This window comes from Branchiostoma floridae, chromosome 2 (genome assembly GCF_000003815.2).
Source record: "Branchiostoma floridae strain S238N-H82 chromosome 2, Bfl_VNyyK, whole genome shotgun sequence".
NCBI lineage: Eukaryota > Metazoa > Chordata > Leptocardii > Amphioxiformes > Branchiostomatidae > Branchiostoma > Branchiostoma floridae.
In genome coordinates this window covers 2315335-2334947 of record NC_049980.1, presented here as the reverse complement: position 1 = coordinate 2334947, position 19613 = coordinate 2315335, and the positions used below count along the sequence as shown (strand labels likewise).

At 42.0% G+C, this 19613-nt stretch overlaps 2 protein-coding genes across 17 annotated transcripts in view; one reads left to right on the top strand and one right to left on the bottom strand.

The window, feature by feature from the left end:
• The window catches only part of LOC118403472 (ubiquitin-associated protein 2-like), a 32611-nt gene extending 29886 nt beyond the window's left edge, over positions 1-2725 (bottom strand). For 7 of the 11 annotated variants that reach the window (XM_035802198.1, XM_035802255.1, XM_035802232.1 and 4 more), the window contains exons 1-2: positions 2573-2725; positions 1717-1886 (exon numbers count right to left, since the gene is read on the bottom strand). In XM_035802198.1, the coding sequence (XP_035658091.1) occupies positions 1717-1845 (129 nt within the window). In that variant the 5' untranslated portion in view covers positions 1846-1886; positions 2573-2725. Of the gene's footprint in view, positions 1-1716; positions 1887-2379 lie in introns of all 11 variants that reach the window. The other 4 variants (XM_035802263.1, XM_035802270.1, XM_035802204.1 and 1 more) reach the window with 3 other exon arrangements.
• Positions 2726-2961: 236 nt separating this feature from the next.
• The window catches only part of LOC118403596 (creatine kinase S-type, mitochondrial-like), a 20532-nt gene continuing 3880 nt past the window's right edge, over positions 2962-19613 (top strand). Inside the window, exons 1-7 of one of the 6 annotated variants that reach the window (XM_035802378.1) lie at positions 2962-3112; positions 13342-13530; positions 14183-14335; positions 15391-15589; positions 17344-17550; positions 17924-18117; positions 19281-19404. In XM_035802378.1, coding sequence (XP_035658271.1) covers positions 13391-13530; positions 14183-14335; positions 15391-15589; positions 17344-17550; positions 17924-18117; positions 19281-19404 — 1017 coding nt within the window. In that variant the 5' untranslated portion in view covers positions 2962-3112; positions 13342-13390. Of the gene's footprint in view, positions 3113-13341; positions 13531-14182; positions 14336-15390; positions 15590-17343; positions 17551-17923; positions 18118-18686; positions 18811-19280; positions 19405-19613 lie in introns of all 6 variants that reach the window. The other 5 variants (XM_035802371.1, XM_035802362.1, XM_035802400.1 and 2 more) reach the window with 5 other exon arrangements.

Genomic DNA, 19613 nt, shown 5'->3' with positions numbered 1-19613 from the left:
TTTACTTTTTAGCAACAGTCCCCAGTAATCCCATCCCACAGACTCCCTCCATGCTAGATGTTTGAGTCTTGGGACACCCTGGGCGGGCTGGGAATTCTGGCAACTAGTTAACCCATTCAGAAATGCCAAGCTTACTTAACATGAGCTACAGAACCTGAGGTGCTGATGATGTTTTACTTTTACTACGCCATCCAGCTTCTTAAGAACTGCTGCAATTTTTTTAGCCAGTGGTACATATATAATACTTCAACAACTTCAGTTCTGCTTAACTTCAGTACTACCAGCTTTGCAATCTAAAGTTGTAAGATTCTGACTGCCCTCAGCTCTCATAATCTCTGAGTCATCGGCCAACTGTCTGTACCAAGGCAACCTCAGGGCTGGGGATGGACGTGGGAGGGGTGGGGGGTTACCATGGGAACTAAGGAGAAGGTGGGGTGGAGTGGAGGGGAGCCCATTGGTTGCCCGCCGGTCAGACCAACCTCCAGGCATGTTTCACATCACTGGGCAGTCAGAATAGGGCAAAACAAAGTTTATGACTATTTCATCTTACTTACTTTCACTCCTATGTTACTAGTATGTATTACTTGAATCTGAACATCACCATGTGTTCCTAGCATGGCAGTAACAAATATGACAAGGGAAAAGAAACTCTTGCATAATTGACTGACTGACTGACTCACTCACTTGTTTGTTTACACTGTTTCTCCTATTTCCTTGTACGGATGAATCCTCACACACAAAAGTTATGAACTTTGGGAATTTTCCCCATCCCTTGTACCTATCTTGCTGCTCTAGAGTAAGTGATGAATGATACCCCTCTAGTCCAGTTTATCTAACTTACTGCACCACACTGGTTCTCAACTACCAGAGTTACCTGACAAGTGACCAGACTGCCATATCTAGTGGAATAAAGTTAGAAGGGCCATGTGAAGTTGCAACAGCCCTCTGGCAAAATGCAGCTTCGTGTGCAAATGGCTCAGCAGATGATGGTTTATCAAACTAAACAACCTGTCTAAAACTTGGAAGTGCCAAAAACAGGCTGTGCTAAAATATGGCCCATGCTGAACTGCCCGGGTTGCGGGGTTGGTGTTCCGAGTGTGACCTGAAATTCCAGTACATTGTACTCGGGATTACCAGAGTGGGTTGACAAATGTTCTGACCGAGATTTCCGACCGATGCGTGTTAACCGAAGTGCGATTTTGCGACAACCGTCGACTGAAGGCACGCATTCGGCACCAAAAGACCATGTGACCCCAACAAATTCTCATCTGGCCTATGAGGTAAGTGTGCCCATGAAGTGTCAGGCTTATGTTTCAAATTCAATGTTATTCATGGCTTAAACTTACAGGAAACACAATTAGTAGTAGTCAGTGTTGCTTCCCGGTGCATGTCTTTACGTGGGGAGGGGGGCTTTCAAGTCTACATGTAGTACAGAACTTTATTTCAAAATCATGACACGGTTATTTCGAATTAAACACTTTTAACAAAAAAAAAACTCTTACAATACACACTTTGCTATGGTTATCTAGCACATCGACTGAGAAATATTATATTTTGACGGAAGACATCATACCAGCTCCTTGATCATACAAAACCTCCGTATGTCGTCACGACCGCCATTTTTCGTTACCAAAGTCTGACCTTTAAAAATGCCGTCTCCAGACGCCTTGCTGTTGGCCTTGCCTTGTAGTAAGGAACTGACTGTAAGGTTCTTACCTGTTTAGGAAGCCGCTCGGGGGGCGAGACTTGCGCTCCCTTGCCGCCGGGCTGTGTCTGTGTCTTGGCCGAGGAAGCTCGGTCTCGATGGCCTCCTCGGGAACCACGTGTCCCCACCGCACTCATCATATACAGTATATACAAAACAACGTATGTACAAAATACAAAATCTGCGGGAAAAGGAGCAAAAGAAAATGCATTTAATATAAAAGATCTTCATATTCGTCTGGTATTTTGCAAACGTTCGACATTTATTGAACACAAACATCATTGATGACTGAGAAGTGAGTAGACTGACAAAACGACGTTTGGCGAAGCGAAAGACAACACATTTCCCAAACACGCAAAAACTTATTTATCAAACCCTTTTGATGAAGACACAATGCTTTTTCAGAGACAGACAGACTTTTCGGGAAACATTCTTCACATTCCTCATACTAAGAATGTGTATTTACACCCGCAAAACCATTTGTGGAAAGGGAACAAAACAGTTTCTTGCGGCGTGCTGTTGCGACGCCATGCGTGCTCACTCTGGCCCGTCGAACCACATTTCCCCCGACCCTACAGCTTTAAAATACAACCAGATTCTCTAAAAATCGCCACAAATGTTCCCCATGACATAGTTCTTTCAGCAACATCAAAATTATTCCAGCCATGACCAACCTTAAGACAGAAAATACCGACAATCTAAAAAGCGAACGCCTGTACCTGGAAAATGGGCTCACAAAGCAGAAAGGTCACGTGACATGCATAAAATTTCTGCCGCCATTTCTCACGAAGATGACGTCATGTGTCTCTCTTAGTAAAAATCACCAGACGGAAACATGAGAACCAAGGAAGAATCTAAATTTAAAACCTGAATTTTCGTTAGGAGGACTTCTCTCCGCCTGGATAAACGGTCACGCTGGCCACAGAGCTCACTGGGAATCACTGGGGAAGTCCGGTTACAGTATTACGTCACCTTCGCAAGTCTTCGGTAATCTTCGTTCGATGAGCTATGACCGGAAGTCCCGTGCTTCATGGGACAATTTGGACAAAATATATATTTTTCATAAAAGTATTGGACATGAATATATGGTTTTATTCTAAGCAACAATATGACTTGAAATTATAGTCTTTTAGCAAAAGAATAAAACATTGCTGTCTTAATTTGTAAGTTCTCAAATGACACGCTAGCCTCGTTATCGCACGTAACAGACGACAATCGATCGAATGTTCCCTAGGGATAATGTTAGCGAAGATCCAACAGCCAATCAGTGGCCCTATTGGGGGACCCGCCTTTATTATCTACCAATCAGAGTCGCCATTGATTGACCATCAACCAATCACAGCTCAGCTGACCTGCCCGTCTCTATGTCCTCAGTCGAGTTCGCAGATCCCAGCTACCGGTTTGTAGGTATGTTGTACTCTTGTCATTGATGATGATTTCTTCTTTTATTTAAGAAGTTTGACATAGATCTCTTGATGATTGGGTAGCAGAGATAATACTGACCATGTCTATATTTTGTGTGGCTCCAAACACTTTTTGATACGATGTAAAATCGTGTTTTCAAAGGTGTGGTTTTACGAGGAAATCGAACAAAGCGGTTCGCGCCGGTAACGTTACGAATTTTTCGGCTTTGACCTTTACGGAAGGATTTGGGCACAGCCTTGGATCAATACAATTATTCTTCTTATCCCTCTATTCTAACATTCTATTTCCCCGATATTTCCCTTCTTTATACATATGTGTTTATCTATCGTGAATCAGAATCTTTGCCCATCGATGTAGTGCACGGTGAACTAGGGGGGAGGGGCTGGGGCGCATGGTCTTTTTAGCGAATGCCCACAAACGCCCACTCTAGAGAAGTCCGCGCAGCACGAATCTCATTTTTTTTGCTTGGAATATGTCCATGTTGTGCTCCCATGTATTAATCCTGAGTTTCAAGTCAATCCATTGACCCTAAGTGACATAAATCAAAGTTTTCGATTATCGATGGTCTTTTTAGCGAACGCCCAGCAAAATGTCTTTTTAGCGAATGCCCACTATATCCACAAAAATATCGGCCGTCGCGCAACGACACCTAAACCTACCGCCACAAACATGTTCAAGATGGTGTCCCATTGATGTGTACGGAGTTTCCATGCTTTACAAGCATTTTAAGTCCCTGTTTGTGGTCAAAATGTACGGCGACGATACTACCATACTTTAACTATAGCAATTCAAAATGGCGGGCACTAGTCATGTGACCTCCTTGCGGGACTGTTCTATAAGTATCGCGGGAGGGACTGTTGTAGCATAGCTTCTCATACAACCATTTTAGAGTGAATTCTGAACAAGATTTTCATTTCATAGTGCTATCATCTGACTGATATTTACAATGTGGTCATTTTTTCTGTGCTATTATTACCCAGGTTTGAGGAACTTAGTGCAAATATGGATATTGATTCACCTCAGTGCCCAATTAATGTACAAAAGGCTCAGACACATAAGTGTTATAAACCTGAATAGGGGCAGGTAACCAATACTAGAAAAACATAGCTATTTATTATTAACAATACTATTTACATTATAATAATAACTCTTCACCAAACTGGACTTATCTTATCTTTATTTATCACAGAAACATTGTTACAATGAGGATTTGATTAGATGAGTATCTGTTACAGTGTGTACAAACTTATTTCAAATACAAAAATGTATTTCGTTTCACTTCCTAAATATTTTTAAAGTATTGGAAGAAGTTGACACATAAACAATATTAATTGCATTATCTATGTGCAGTAAAATGTGACCACATGCTATCAATAGCCTAATAAAATGTTGGAACATGGCACAAGCGGGCTCCTCTTCTGAGTACAGAAAGGAAATGTTTTATAACATTTAGTTATGACGTAGAAAATTTCAATTGTAAAATGTACCTTTATTAACATTTACAAACAAATTGTTTTTTTCTTTTCTTAATAAATGACAACAATACAGGTAAGTAAGGTGTGTTTCCTTTTATAACAGGCCAGGTACATTTGTAAGACGCCGTACAGGTAAGTAAGGTGTGTTTCCTTTTATAGCAGACCAGGTAAGACCCCCTACAGGTGAGTAAGGTGTGTTTCCTTGACTGCAGACTAGATAAGACACCTTACAAGTGAGCAACGTGTATTTCCTTTCATTACAGACCAGGTAAGACACCGTAAAGGTGAGTAACGTGTATTTCCTTTCATTACAGACCAGGTAAGACACCGTACAGGTGAGTAACGTGTATTTCCTTTCATTACAGACCAGGTAAGACACCGTACAGGTGAGTAAGGTGTGTTTCCTTGACTAGACTAGGTAAGACACCGTACAGGTGAGTAACGTGTATTTCCTTTCATTACAGACCAGGTAAGACACCGTACAGGTGAGTAAGGTGTGTTTCCTTGACTACAGACTAGGTAAGACACCTTACAGGTGAGCAACGTGTATTTCCTTTCATTAAAGTCCAGGTAAGACACCGTACAGGTGAGTAAGGTGTGTTTCCTTGACTACAGACCAGGTAAGACACCTTACAGGTGAGTAAGGTGTGTTTCCTTGACTACAGACTAGGTAAGACACCTTACAGGTGAGCAACGTGTATTTCCTTTCATTAAAGTCCAGGTAAGACACCGTACACGTGAGTAAGGTGTGTTTCCTTGACTACAGACTAGGTAAGACACCGTACAGGTGAGTAACGTGTATTTCCTTTGATTACAGACCAGGTAAGACACCGTACAGGTGAGTAACGTGTATATCCTTTGTTCACAGACCAGGTAAGACACCGTACAGGTGAGTAACGTGTATTTCCTTTGTTTACAGGCCAGGTAAGACACCATACAGGTAAGTAAGGTACGTTTCCTTTTATAATAGACCAGGTAAGACACCGTACAGGTGAGTAACGTGTATTTCCTTTGATTACAGACCAGGTAAGACACCGCACAGATGAGTAAGGCGTCTTTCCTTTGCCTATAGACCAGATAGGACATTATACAGGTAAGTAAGTTGCTTTACTCACCTGTTTAATACCTATCTGGTCTATAGGCAAAGGAAAGACGCTTTACTCACCTGTATAATGGCCTATATGGTAGTAAATAGGCAAAGGAAAGTTGCTTTACTCACCTGTATAATACCCTGTCTGGTCTATATGCAAAGTAAAGACATCTTACTTACCTGTATAATGGCCTATCTGGTCTATAGGCAAAGGAAAGACACCTTACTCACCTGTTTAATGGCCTATCTGGTCTATAGGCAAAGGAAAGACACCTTATTCACCTGTATAATGGCCTATCTGGTATATAGGCAAGGGAAAGACACCTTACTTACCTGTATAATGCCCCATCTGGTATATAGGCGAAGGAAAGACACCTAACTTACCTGTATAATACACTATCTGGTCTACAGGCAAAGGAAAGTTGCTTTACTCACCTGCATAATACCCTATCTGGTCTATAGACAAAGGAAAGACGCCTTACTCACCTGTATAATGGCCTATATGGTATATAGGCAAAGGAAAGACCCCTTACTCACCAGTGTAATACCCTATCTGGTCTGTAGACAAAGGAAACACACCTTACTCACCTGTGCGGTGTCTTACCTGGTCTGTAATGAAAGGAAATACACGTTACTCACCTGTATGGTGTCTTACCTGGTCTGTAATCAAAGGAAATACACGTTACTCACATGCACGGTGTCATACCTGGTCTGTTATAAAAAGAAACACACCTTACTTACCTGTACGGCGTCTTACCTGGCCTGTTATAAAAGGAAACACACCTTACTTACCTGTATTGTTGTCATTTATTAAGAAGAGAAAAAAACAATTTATTTGTAAATGTTAATAAAGGTACATTTTACAATTGAAATTTTCTACGTCATAACTAAATGTTATAAAACATTTCCTTTCTGTACTCAGAAGAGGAGCCCGCTTGTGCCATGTTCCAACATTTTATTAGGCTATTGATAGCATGTGGTCACATTTTACTGCACATAAATAATGCAATTAATATTGTTTATGTGTCAACTTCTTCCAATACTTTAAAAATATTTAGGAAGTGAAACGAAATACATTTTTGTATTTGAAATAAATTTGTACACACTGTAACAGATACTCATCTAATCAAATCCTCATTGTAACAATGTTTCTGTGATAAATAAAGATAAGAAAAGTCCAGTTTGGTGAAGAGTTATTATTATAATGTAAATAGTATTGTTAATAATAAATAGCTATGTTTTTCTAGTATTGGTTACCTGCCCCTATTCAAGTTTATAACACTTATGTGTCTGAGCCTTTTGTACATTAATTGGGCACTGAGGTGAATCAATATCCATATTTGCACTAAGTTCCTCAAACCTGGGTAATAATAGCACAGAAAAAATGACCACATTGTAAATATCAGTCAGATGATAGCACTATGAAATGAAAATCTTGTTCAGAATTCACTCTAAAATGGTTGTATGAGAAGCTATGCTACAGTCCCTCCCGCGATACTTATAGAACAGTCCCGCAAGGAGGTCACATGACTAGTGCCCGCCATTTTGAATTGCTATAGTTAAAGTATGGTAGTATCGTCGCCGTACATTTTGACCACAAACAGGGACTTAAAATGCTTGTAAAGCATGGAAACTCCGTACACATCAATGGGACACCATCTTGAACATGTTTGTGGCGGTAGGTTTAGGTGTCGTTGCGAGACGGCCGATATTTTTGTGGATATAGTGGGCATTCGCTAAAAAGACATTTTGCTGGGCGTTCGCTAAAAAGACCATCGATAATCGAAAACTTTGATTTATGTCACTTAGGGTCAATGGATTGACTTGAAACTCAGGATTAATACATGGGAGCACAACGTAGACATATTCCAAGCAAAAAAAATGAGATTCGTGCAGCGCGGACTTCTCTAGAGTGGGCGTTTGTGGGCATTCGCTAAAAAGACCCTCCCGGGCTGGGGCAGGCGGACGGGAATCATGAATAGAGAACTGTTTATCTAAAGTCATCGTATATCTTATCGGAAGAGATACACAATGGAAAGGAGGACGCTATGTGGTTTTGAGTTTCAAGTGCTTTTATACCTCTAGGGTCCTTGTAGGCCATCATTGGAATTCAACCCACCTGCGCCTTTACGAGCGTATAACTCGGAGGGTTTTCGCGGTCCTTGCCCACGAATTGAAATCTAACTAGAGTTCAACGAACCCATCTCTTCGCCAAATAATCATGCCTTTATTCAAGACTTTAAGGTCTTATTCATGTATTACTAAATCATGCCTTTATTTAAGACTTTAAGGTCTTATTCATCTATTACTAAATAGTACCTACCCCCAAACCCCACAAATGCTACCAAAACAAGACCTGATTGTACAAGATGACCTGATAGCACCCCTGGTCAATCAGAATTTCAAGCTTTTCAGTGTCCAGCTCACGGCTTGTCAGTGTTTCCTCCAGCAAAAACATCTGTCAAACAGATGTGTCCATAGATATAGGTCAAGTGAGATACATGTATATACAAAACAGTTTATTTCTGTTAATTGTCCACTGATTACAATTAAATGCATCTTTCCATGCAGATTATTATTTTAAGTACTCATTCTATCTACATACCAAAAAATCCTGATGATCCGTCAACACGTTCTCGAGTTATTCTCGTTCAAAGTTTGAAAGGAAATCGGTGCCTGCAGTTCCCAAAAAGCCGCTAGGGGGTCCAAACTCACAGCACTTACTCTCTGCCCCAAGGGCTATCTACCACTCAAAAATCATGACCACAGCATATCCAAAACACGAAGTGTCAAAAATAAAAGTTTTGCTGCAGTACCTTAGGCAGTCACTAGGGGGCCCATTATCGAACTTGACCTTCGTTTTCTTGACCCCCACCCACCTACCAAATATCATCAGGATCCATTCAAGGGTTCTCGAGTTATCTTGCTTACAGACAAACGCACTTACATACAAATCCCGCTACAGCGCCGTAGGTAAGAGCCAGGTAAACCATTTTCGCACTTGACCTTTCTCTCCAAAACCGCTACACACCTACCAAGTTTCTTGAAAATCGCCCAGCTAGATTTTGACTTATGCTGCCCAAAACAAACTGCAAAAAACATACCAAGCTCGCTGCAGTACCGTAGGAAAACGCCAGGTAAACCGTTTTCGAACTTGGCATTCCTTTCGACAACCGCTACACACCTACCAAAAATCACAAAGTTCCATCTACAATTTCTCGAGTTATATGCTGTTGACCTACATACAGACCCAAGTCGACAAAAACATACTCTATCGCCATTGGCGAAGAGAAATATTAACATAACTTGAACTTGTGTGGAAGAACAGTAAAAATTGACCATTTGGTGGCATTCAATATCTTCTTTAGATATCAACTTTCTCCACCTGTCACGCGAAAATTTCAGCAGTAACGGGGGCCGCCCTAAGACGGTTACCGTCCTAAGACGGTACGGATTTTTTGCTGATCTTATTATCCATAAGTACACCGTGTTTGTTGCCACTGACTATGCTGATTACAAAGGTAAATAAACCAAGTCCATGCACACAGCTTTAATTTGCATTCCAAGTATACTTTAACATATTTACTTCATGTTTTTTAAAAACAGAATTCTAACAGTAATGTTGACAGTGCTGAATCACTGCGGTCACCGGCCTCTGCGTATTGGCGGCTCGTGTCGCTAACTATACGAACTCGTCCAAGCAGTCACACAACTGCCATGATACACATGAATAAAGCTCCATAAAACACTATGGATATGGGTCTTCAAATGTTTGTTGAGTAGAAAAGCAACCAAAAGGAAGCGACATAAACATTGCCACCATTGTACTCCCAAGGGAGTGTGGCCGTGAAGGTGGCAGACAAGAGAACGCTCCAAAGATTTATTTGACTGTAACAAATTATTCGTGCTGTCTATGGAAATAAGACTTGATAGAGAGATGTATATGATATTTTCATATAATCACACAGAGTTTTGTTGATGTTGGCGGTGTCGTTTTTTCGTAATGGTTTTTTTAGTCGGGCATTCACAATCAGTGCATTCAGCCCATTGCCCGTAAAACATCAGCTGGATTGTTCTAGGTACAGCCTTCCTCATATGAGACAGAAAGTACATACAGTCACGATTTTACTGTTAAAAGTAATCTAAAATATCATACTATCAATTTTTTTCTGTGTACTTAAATTTACCTCTTACTTCTGAAGAGAGCAAAATGTAAAAAAGCGTACCGAGTTAGGCACACTATCCAGCGTAGCACAAAATTGGAAGGTTACATACACGAAATTGTTTCACAGTGTTAGCCGCTTGTAACACGCAGCGCGAAAGGTTCATGAACCAAATGAATGCATTTCTTATTCAAGTATGTTGTTCAAATCTATGTGTAAAAAATTCAGTCATCAAACTTTGACCACTCTCAGGCAACTAGCGATGGAGCGCCATGAGTTTGAGCGCAAGAAAAAGCGTACCGTGTTGGGGCACCTCCCGTTAGTATGTTCACCATCCAATGTAAAGGGCTGTCTTTGATATTAGGGCCACTGTTACTGCATACTACTACTAGTATCACATTATTTTGGTTGAATTTTTGATGGGAGCTGCAAAAACAATCAAGATTTCTATCATGAAGTATTGGTCTGACATATGCACGTGAATGCAACGTGTCAGCCTGTTGGAACAGAACGCCTGGAAAGTACTGACGTACGAGTACGTGACTGTTAAAAGTTTACCAATGGAGAAGAATGGCCTTTGACATTAATGATTCATAGAGGGGAAAGTGCGTTTGAACCCTACGTTCAAACATGCCATTTTGCTGCTGTTGCAGGACTTCCTCTTACAGAATTTCAAAGTTCAGTATCTGTACATAACCTAGCCTGATTTAATCGCGCTTCTTTAAGTTCTTATTGGAGGGGCCAGTTACGGCCCTGGACAGCGGAGTTTGCATTACACAGACTATGCGTAACCACCCTGCCCTGTAACTGTTTTCATTGGGCATGAGGGGTTGGAGAGTTAGACTCTTCGATTTAGAGCATGCTTAGCTCAGCTCAAATTCACAAGTCCACTACTGCAGTAGCCTTTGACATTGACTTTGGCAGTGCATTCCACTGGCAGGGCACTACATACCAAGGGCTTTCTGTAAAACTTGGCACCTAAAAATGTTTCCTTCTAGTTCTATCTTTCTTTCTGTTTCTGTGCTGCTGAGAATCCCAGTATACAACAGAGCCCTTGTTGCTAGGAAACCATTCCGACGGATCATGTTTCAGCTGATAGCTGGGGGCACTCAGGCAGTGTTTAGTTTAATATGTGTAGCAAATTATTCCTCAACTCAATTTCAAACTAAGGTCACAACTTTTAACAGCAGGTCTTGTCACAATATTTGTTAATGTTTGAATGTAACTATCAGGTTTCTGAGGTAGAGTGTTTTTATATGTTCTTCTCATACTTGGTTGTCAATTTCTGTATTCTTTTCGTTTTCATTTAAATTTGAAGACTTGAGCCAAGTAATTTAAGACAGTCTAAGGAGGTTGGGTTATGTTTCAGTTTCTTAATCCTTAAGTGGACTGCAGATTATCTAAGGTAAGCCTAAGGTGCCATTGTGTGTGCTATGCCTATTTTTTCCCAGTCCCCATCAGCAGTTCATTAGATATATCCACAGTCCCATCCCAGTGAACAGTACCTCCATCTTGTTACAGGGAACTGTAGGCAGTATTGATTTGCCTCCTCTTGGTAATTTTCATCTGCTGGGTTTTGGAAAGAGACATGTATGTACTCTATCTGATTGAATAGGATGGAACACATGGTTGTGTGCCTTAACTGTATTTCGTTGTGCTGTCACGGCTTGGAACAGTCACAATCAAGTTTACATGATAATTGAGGCACAATACTTACAGCATAGCTAGCTTGGGTTCTTTGCATTGGAGATATGAATGTTTCCATACGTTGAAGGGTTTAAGTTAACTTATTGTCTGATGTTATAATACAAGGTAGTGGGGGAGAAGTTTGCCTTCAGGGAAGAGATTTAGACACCTGTTCTTATGGTAAACAGGTGCTGCTGTAGGTGTGTGATTAAGTGTCCACACTTCAGTGCCTTCCAGGCCTCAGGCAGACCTACTTAAAGTCTGTCATGAATGGGTCCATGTTAGCCTGGTATTCAGCCGTATTATAGCTCCCGAGTCTCTTCTAGCCGTAGCATAGCTCCCGAGTCTCTTCTATCCTTTGCGTAGAGGATAGAAGAGACAAATGTCTAAAGACAGTCTGTATTTCAGTAATTTGTTACGAGACTTAGTTACAAGCATTTTAAATTTGTGGCACATATATTATCACATAAAGATTAAAGAGAGTGTGCCCTGCGTTATAGATGTACATTACTGTACGTGGCTTCCACTATGCAGGAATATTGATTACTGTACATATCACGGGTATTAATCAATAACTACGTACCCCCATCATATGCTGGGCTGTGAAGCTATCAGAAAGGCCACACTGACTTGAGTCAATGGCCTGGTTGACCTCCGTTTACGTCTTGTCTGCTCTCACAAAAAAATCACCTTCCAGGAGGCTCCACGCAAGTGTGAACTTGCCGACATATTGCTGCAAAAGGCCAGCTTGTGCCAGCTTGTCATAAAAGTTATGTAACTGCAAAATGTGCAGTCCTTGGAGCCATATACCATAGTTCTACATGTAGTGTACTTCTTTGGTCGTGCTTGACATATTGAATATTAATTAGCAGTACTAGACAACATGCATATGCAACCTACAAATAAAGACTTGTTGTTTCTTTGATACACTGTTATGTGGTAAAATTCAGCTTTGTAGTCCTGTGGTTTAGCAGCATTTTTTGCCCCCCCCCCCTGTTTTAATTTTGGGATCTCCAGAGAATGTCATCCAGTGTGGCACAAGTAGATAAATCTGGTGGCTGGACCCAAGTATTATATTCCTGTAATACAGTATGGATACAGGAATCCATGGCAAATGTCCAGTGAGGCTGTTCAATTTTATTAAAGTATTTCCCATATAGAGTACTTTTTCGGTGTTGCATTTTCCAAGTCCGAATTTGAGACGGTGACGGTCAGACTTAGATTATATCATTACATGCACACGCCCACGCGTGCACACACACACACACACACACACACACACACACACACACACACACACACACACACACACACACATATTACTAGTAATAATATGTTGCAACCCCTGCTGGTTTCACTACATTGTAATGTTTATTATTTAGACAAATAATCACCTTGATAAACAGGCCTGCTACTGTACTGAAAACAGTTTACTTGTAAGTGGTTCTCCATACTATAATTCAATTAGCTAATAGCCCAAGGGCAGATTAGCTCAATTTCCTTTAGTTAAGATGTAAGACTAAGAGTAAGAGATTAGATCTGTGTCCTGGACAAGCTACCCAACCCTCAGTCAGATGTTTAACTTTTTCTGTGACATTTTGGTATGGTTATGATTTAAAACACATTCTATTTGTTAAGTTCCAACAGTTTACTTTAATTTATAGTTCTCTTTCTGGGCATGTAAGATTATCCAATTACGTGTATGTATAATATGTGTCAAATTGTGAAAAGGACAGATAGACATGTACACTGGGTGTTTTAAGTTAACTAACATTGAGTACATTTATTTTCTTCCAGATAAGTTTTCAGTGGTTCTGTATCCCTAAGTTCTTAAAGATCACGCAAGATGTCAGCGTTCTTCGTTCGCAACGCTCGCACGCTAGCCGCCGCCGGGGGAGTGGGCGTGGCCGCCGCCTCTGCCTGGTACTATGGCAACCAGACCGTTGATGCCCGCGTGGGCGGGGCCAGAAAAATGTACCCCCCAAGGTAAGAAGATGTCCACATGTACCTTAAAGTGTTAAAGTCTCTCCCTTGATAAATCTAGTTAGCCCTTTCATCCCTACATTCCTCCCTATACTACTATATCTCCATCCCCTCTTCCTAACTCTCCCATCCATCCCACCATTTACATTGTGATTTCATAGTCGGACTCATTGTCGTTGAAAATGATATTACTGTATAAAGTCTCAGTAATATGACCACCATGACATGCCATTGTAGCAGAAATGTTGAATATACATCCAATAATTTAAGTCCTTGCATTCTCATTTTGAAAGGGCCTGATGGTGTTATGCTGCAACAATGTCTAAGCTAACATGAATATATGTAAGGCAAGGAACAAGTATAAATTTTTGGTACATTTTCCCACTTGTTTCACTGTTTAATTTTCCTAAATATGACTTTGCCATAATACTCATTGTCAAAACCTAAATTCAGCTTTGTGCTGCAAGCGTATTTACCAATAAACCATCATTGAGACTGACTCTTGAGTAAGACTCTTCATGAAAGTCCCAACCCTTGTGTCCATGTGTACTTGCCATGCTGGTTTGTGTTGGTTATGTACACTGACTCACACACACACACCGATGTGCGCTCGCGAGAGTCTCACGGCTAGCATCATGGGTTTGTGCGTTCACAGAACGTGCACCCGGTGCCTATGGACCTCGGCGCCGCTGGCCGTAGCCTTTATGCTGGGCTTCCTGACCAGCTCTGTCCACCAGCGCTACTCGTGCACGCTACGTGCCGCCGACAATGTGCCAATGAAACCGGTCAGAAAAAGATACCCTCCTAGGTAAGACTGATCGATGTACCTGTGGCAAGTGTGTCTCTGTGGCAAACACCATTCCAAAATCATCACTGTAACAAAACATGTCCCTGGTCAGTCTTAGAAACAGTCAGTAGCAACGCAGGAACTAAAGATGTCTAAATCATCGAGTCAATGTTGGAAAAAATGCAAGTTGACCAAAGCATGCTGTCTGAACTTCAATTGACAGTGATCTATGATTTCATACAAACTAACAGAAAAAAGACAGAAAGGACTGAGCTGGTCATGTAGCCTGTAGCAAGAGGTAGGTGACATATCATAATGTAGTTGCTCATTCAATAACAGGTAAAACCCCCATGTCATGCTTTACTGCATGTGGATGCATGTCTAGATGTTGACTGTTCTTGTATATGATGTGTATCACTATCAGAGACTTCACATGTATCAGTGTGTGCATGCAGGAGTAGGAATGTAATGTGTTGCAGTCTAACAGAGTCACAGTTGCAGTCTTGGGCAAATTATAATCAGGCTCCATCTTGACAGCCTAGGACACCTTCAATGATAACATCACATCCATTTTGCAGTTTACTTTAGCCTGGGAATTTCTGGAGAAGAGGAAAGAGACTCAGCAGCTGTAATAGCGTTGGATACCAGGCTAGCGTCAACAATATTTTGCTGAAATACAAGCTTGCTACTGTTATTGCTGTAAATAAGGGTGCAGCGAGAAGTAGAACAGACCCAAATGATGCTAAGAACAAGATATGAGATTAATGCACTTCTAGTATCGCCTTGGGTTAAAGCCTTAAGGACACAGGGATAAAGGTCAGGTTGTGGGGCAAAAATGACTAGAGAATGCTGGATATAATTTTTTGATACTGCGGTTCCAATGTGGTAAAGAGTAGGTACTTACAGGGTATCTGCATGTTAATTTAGAATAAGCACAGCAGATGAGGATGAGGGAAGAAAAAGGTTCCTTGCATGATCTGTGCTGGTAAAAGGCTCCTTTAGCAGGTGAAGAGGGCTTCAATCAGCAATATATATCCCCTAAATGTACCTCTTTCCCCCCCCCCCCTCCCCCCTAGTGCTGACTATCCTGACCTGAAAAAGCACAACAACATCATGGCCAGTAACCTGACACCCAAGATCTACGCCAAGCTGCGGGACAAGGCCACGCCCGCCGGCTACACGCTGGACCAGTGCATCCAGACGGGGGTGGACAACCCCGGACATCCCTTCATCAAGACGGTCGGGATGGTCGCCGGAGATGAGGAGTCATACGAGGTGGGTTACAGACTTTCCCTGCAGTTCCAGAGGAAGCTGCTAGGGTGCACAAAATCTACTAATCTGGGAACTAGCTTCAATTTATCGATAAAAATCTGGTGTTTCTTCCTCTCTTTCCATCAGCAGGACCTGGTTTGGATGCTTCATTTGTCTATTAGCTGACATACAAAAAAAAATGGTGTAACTGCCATTTAGCATAAGACACTATATTTGCAATCAAGCTCAGAATGACTTGTCACTTTACATTTACTGCTAACCTGGAGCTTCTCAAAATAAAGAGGACCCACATGGTACATGTACTGTCAAAGGATAAATAGCTCAGTAGATCAGCATTAGTTCTTTGGAAGAGCAAACTTGTAAACAATTGCAGGAAGTAGATGAGGCAGAGTAATTTCAACCTAGCTAACTCAAGGAAAGATTTGTGCTGCTTCTACCATTTAACAACTTCCTTGTGATGTTATCCAGGGCTTGAAATACCACCTGCATATGCAGGTTAGTGCAGGTAAAATTGGGGCTGTGCAGGTATTTCTGGTCTCTAACTGCACTTAACCTGCACTGGTCCATGTACTGGGTTTTATGCATACATGTCCTTTGATTTAGATGTATAGGGATTGTTACTACAGTCAAACCTGCCCGAGCGACCACCTGGCCATTTCGACCGCTTTTTCTCGGTCCCGATTTTTTTCCCCATTGACGTAAGCATTAAGCGACCTTTTCTCAACGACCACCTGGCCAACGCGACCGCGACCGGCCCAAATTGGGACCCATAACGACCGTATCATTTTTAAAATTGAGGTTTTCATCGATTTTTTATGATAACTAGCGTGATTTTGTGCCGAAATCGGCCAGTTTGCATCGGATTTGGACTGCCATTACGATTTTATGTTTAGAATAAAGATGGCGGCGGAAGTTTTTTTTTTTTTAAATCTATATCATTATAAAGTGAACGAATGCTGAAACGTATACAGCCTCATACTTTTTTAAAGAAAGATCTGTGTAGCTCATACCTTTTTAAGAAAGATCTGTGTGGGTGAGTTTGTCCAACTGTACTATACATTCACCCGTGGGTAAGTACACTATCGGGACTTAACGGGCATCGAATTCGAAAGGTACATCGTAGTTATTTCAGATGCGGCGATCAAGAACACAGCGACGCATAAAGGCTTGTATGGTAACTGACAGCATCAAAGTTCCCTTACTGTCTAAAACACTAGTGTACAAATATTGAGCTTTAAAACACTGTTTCGTATAAAAGCTCGATAAAAGCTTGGGATTAAATTTACAATTTACAGTGTGCGCGTTGTATTTGACATTAAAGACCTTGCTTCTTTGCCTGCGTGCAGAGTGCTTTCTATTTGCCATTAAACACAACGGAAACCGTTTATACTTTGCATCAGGCATGTTTTGAGTCGATACTCTTCTCAGCGACCACCTGTCCAAATCGACCGCTTTTTTCCGGGCCCCCGGGCGGTCGTCTTGGGCAGGTTTGACTGTAGCTGCATTGACTGTTACCACCTATTGTGTATGTAAAAGCAAAAAATAGTAATAGTTCATAAACAATTTTAGTATGATTCATACTTCCTAAACTCAGAGTAAGCAGTAAGCAAGCAAACTCAGTGGTGCAGGTAAAATTTTACTGGTGCAGGTAACTTTTAATGTTGCCTGCACCAGTGTAGGTATATGCAGAAAAAAGTATCTCGACCCCTGTTATATAAGTCTACAGTGTAGATGACTCTGTCTTTTGTCCATCTCAGGTATTTGCTGAACTGTTCGATGCCGTTATCGACGAACGGCACGGCGGCTACGGCCCCAACGACAAGCATCCCACCGATCTGGACTGGACCAAGATCCGCGGGGGGAACTTTGACGACAAGTACGTGCTGTCCAGCCGCGTGCGTACGGGACGGAGCATCCGTGGCCTGAGTCTGCCGCCAGCCTGCACCAGAGCAGAGAGGCGTGAGGTGGGGTTACACATGGATTCACTGCTAAAACGAACCACCAGGAACAGTAGATAATGTTGTCAATAAGAGGTGAAAAAAACATAGTCCACAAACTTAGAAAGCCAAGAATAGCTAGAGCCGACTGGAGGACCCGTTTTGCCAAAAGCAACATGCTGGAGAGACATGCAGAGCTGCCTTGTAACAGCGCCGATGCCTCTGGGTCATTGATGAAAAGTCACGTAACGCCTAACTATCCCAGGCAGAAAATTGGAGTTGAAGAATATATTTTAGAGAATAGAAAGACTGATAAAATGGAAATACCGTATAGTTGAAAAAGGTTGGAAGCTGGTTGATGAAATATGAGAAATAATTATAGTGCCTCCCTCCCCCACAGGTGGAGCGTGTCGTGTCTGACGCCCTGGCTAACCTCGCGGGAGAGTTCGAGGGGAAGTACTACCCACTGAACAACATGACAGATGACGAGCAGCAGCAGCTGATCGATGACCACTTCCTGTTTGACAAGCCCGTCTCGCCGCTCCTCACCTGCGCTGGGATGGCCCGCGACTGGCCCGACGGACGCGGCATCTGGTGTGTAAAATTGTGCAGCTTTGTGCTGTATTTTTACTGACATGAGAAAAGAACAAACTGAGTCTCTTGTAAGGCTCACTGCAGTTTCTTAAGAGAGAATGATAATGTTTGTGTTTTAAGTTGAGTTAAGGTATGAGAGGGAATAAATGGAAACATACGTCAAATAGTGGAATACTTTAGTGATGTTTCAAGGCATGCAATGATGCTGAAATGTGCTGTGGTCATAACATAAGGTGACTGTGTCATTGTGGGATTCATTTTCAGGCTATCTTGCTGCAAACCATTCTCTGATTCCTTTGCCAATTTATAATATTGTTTTGGAATTTTCTTTAGTCTTGTGATTTTCTTTCACCATAGTAGTAGTCTTTAATCATCTAATTGGTTAATGACCCCCCCCCCCTTCCCTCAACGGATGCTACCAGTTCTTGAGTTGATTTCTGTCTACTGATCACCTAGTTTTGTTTCCCTTATTTTAGGATACAATTGCCTCAAAATTTGACAGCAAACATTGTTCCTTTATAAGTTGCACATGATCTCATGTGAAGGACCCCCCCCCCCTCCCCATGCAGGCACAATGCACAGAAGAACTTCCTGGTGTGGGTTAACGAGGAGGACCACACCCGGGTCATCTCCATGGAGAAGGGCGGCAACATGGCCCGCGTGTTCCAACGCTTCTGCTCCGGCTTGAAGGAGGTAGAGTCATGCACCGCAGCTTTATTTCCGCCCTGTAAACCAACATGTTGTCTTCACAGGAAACTGTCGCTGTTAGCAATATCCCAACATGCATCTTACCACTGTAGACTCTGTCACTTTTTGTATTTGCAGACTTACACATGTCACATCATGGTCACACACAAACATCAACAAAACAACTTCACGTCATTCCTGGGTGCTGATGCCCCAGCCTACTTTGCAACACACAGGTTTGTAAACATGCAAAGAAACACACAGACACGCACACCAACACAGAAACAAACACCTTTTTGTACGTCTGCTTCATTTGTTTTCTGCCACACAATCTCTGACTTCATCCCACTAGCACAGCAATGCAGCTTCACTTTCCCCTCAGGTCATCCATCCAGTATAATGAATGAACCGTCCCCACAGCACACTCTATCTATCCCCCCACCATGAATGAACCTTCCCTTTGCACCTGACCTCAGGCATAACATGAACAAGACTTTCCTAGTATGGGTGAATGAAGAGGACCACACAAGGGTCATTTCCATGGAAAAGGGTGGGAACATGCAACGGGTATTCCAAAGGTTCTGCACAGGCCTCTCTCAGGTAACCCAGTACCCCATCCCCACCCTGAGTGGTGTTGTGTATACCCCTTCCTATGATCTTGTGCCAAGGCTTGGAGTTGGACACTTGCTGTTACAGGATAAGTATGCTGTGCTTGTAGTTTACAGTGTAAGTAATGTGCTGCACCTGGTAAGGTAGGGAGAGACACGACTGCTGCCATCTTTACCCCCTACACCTCCCCCCCCACCCCA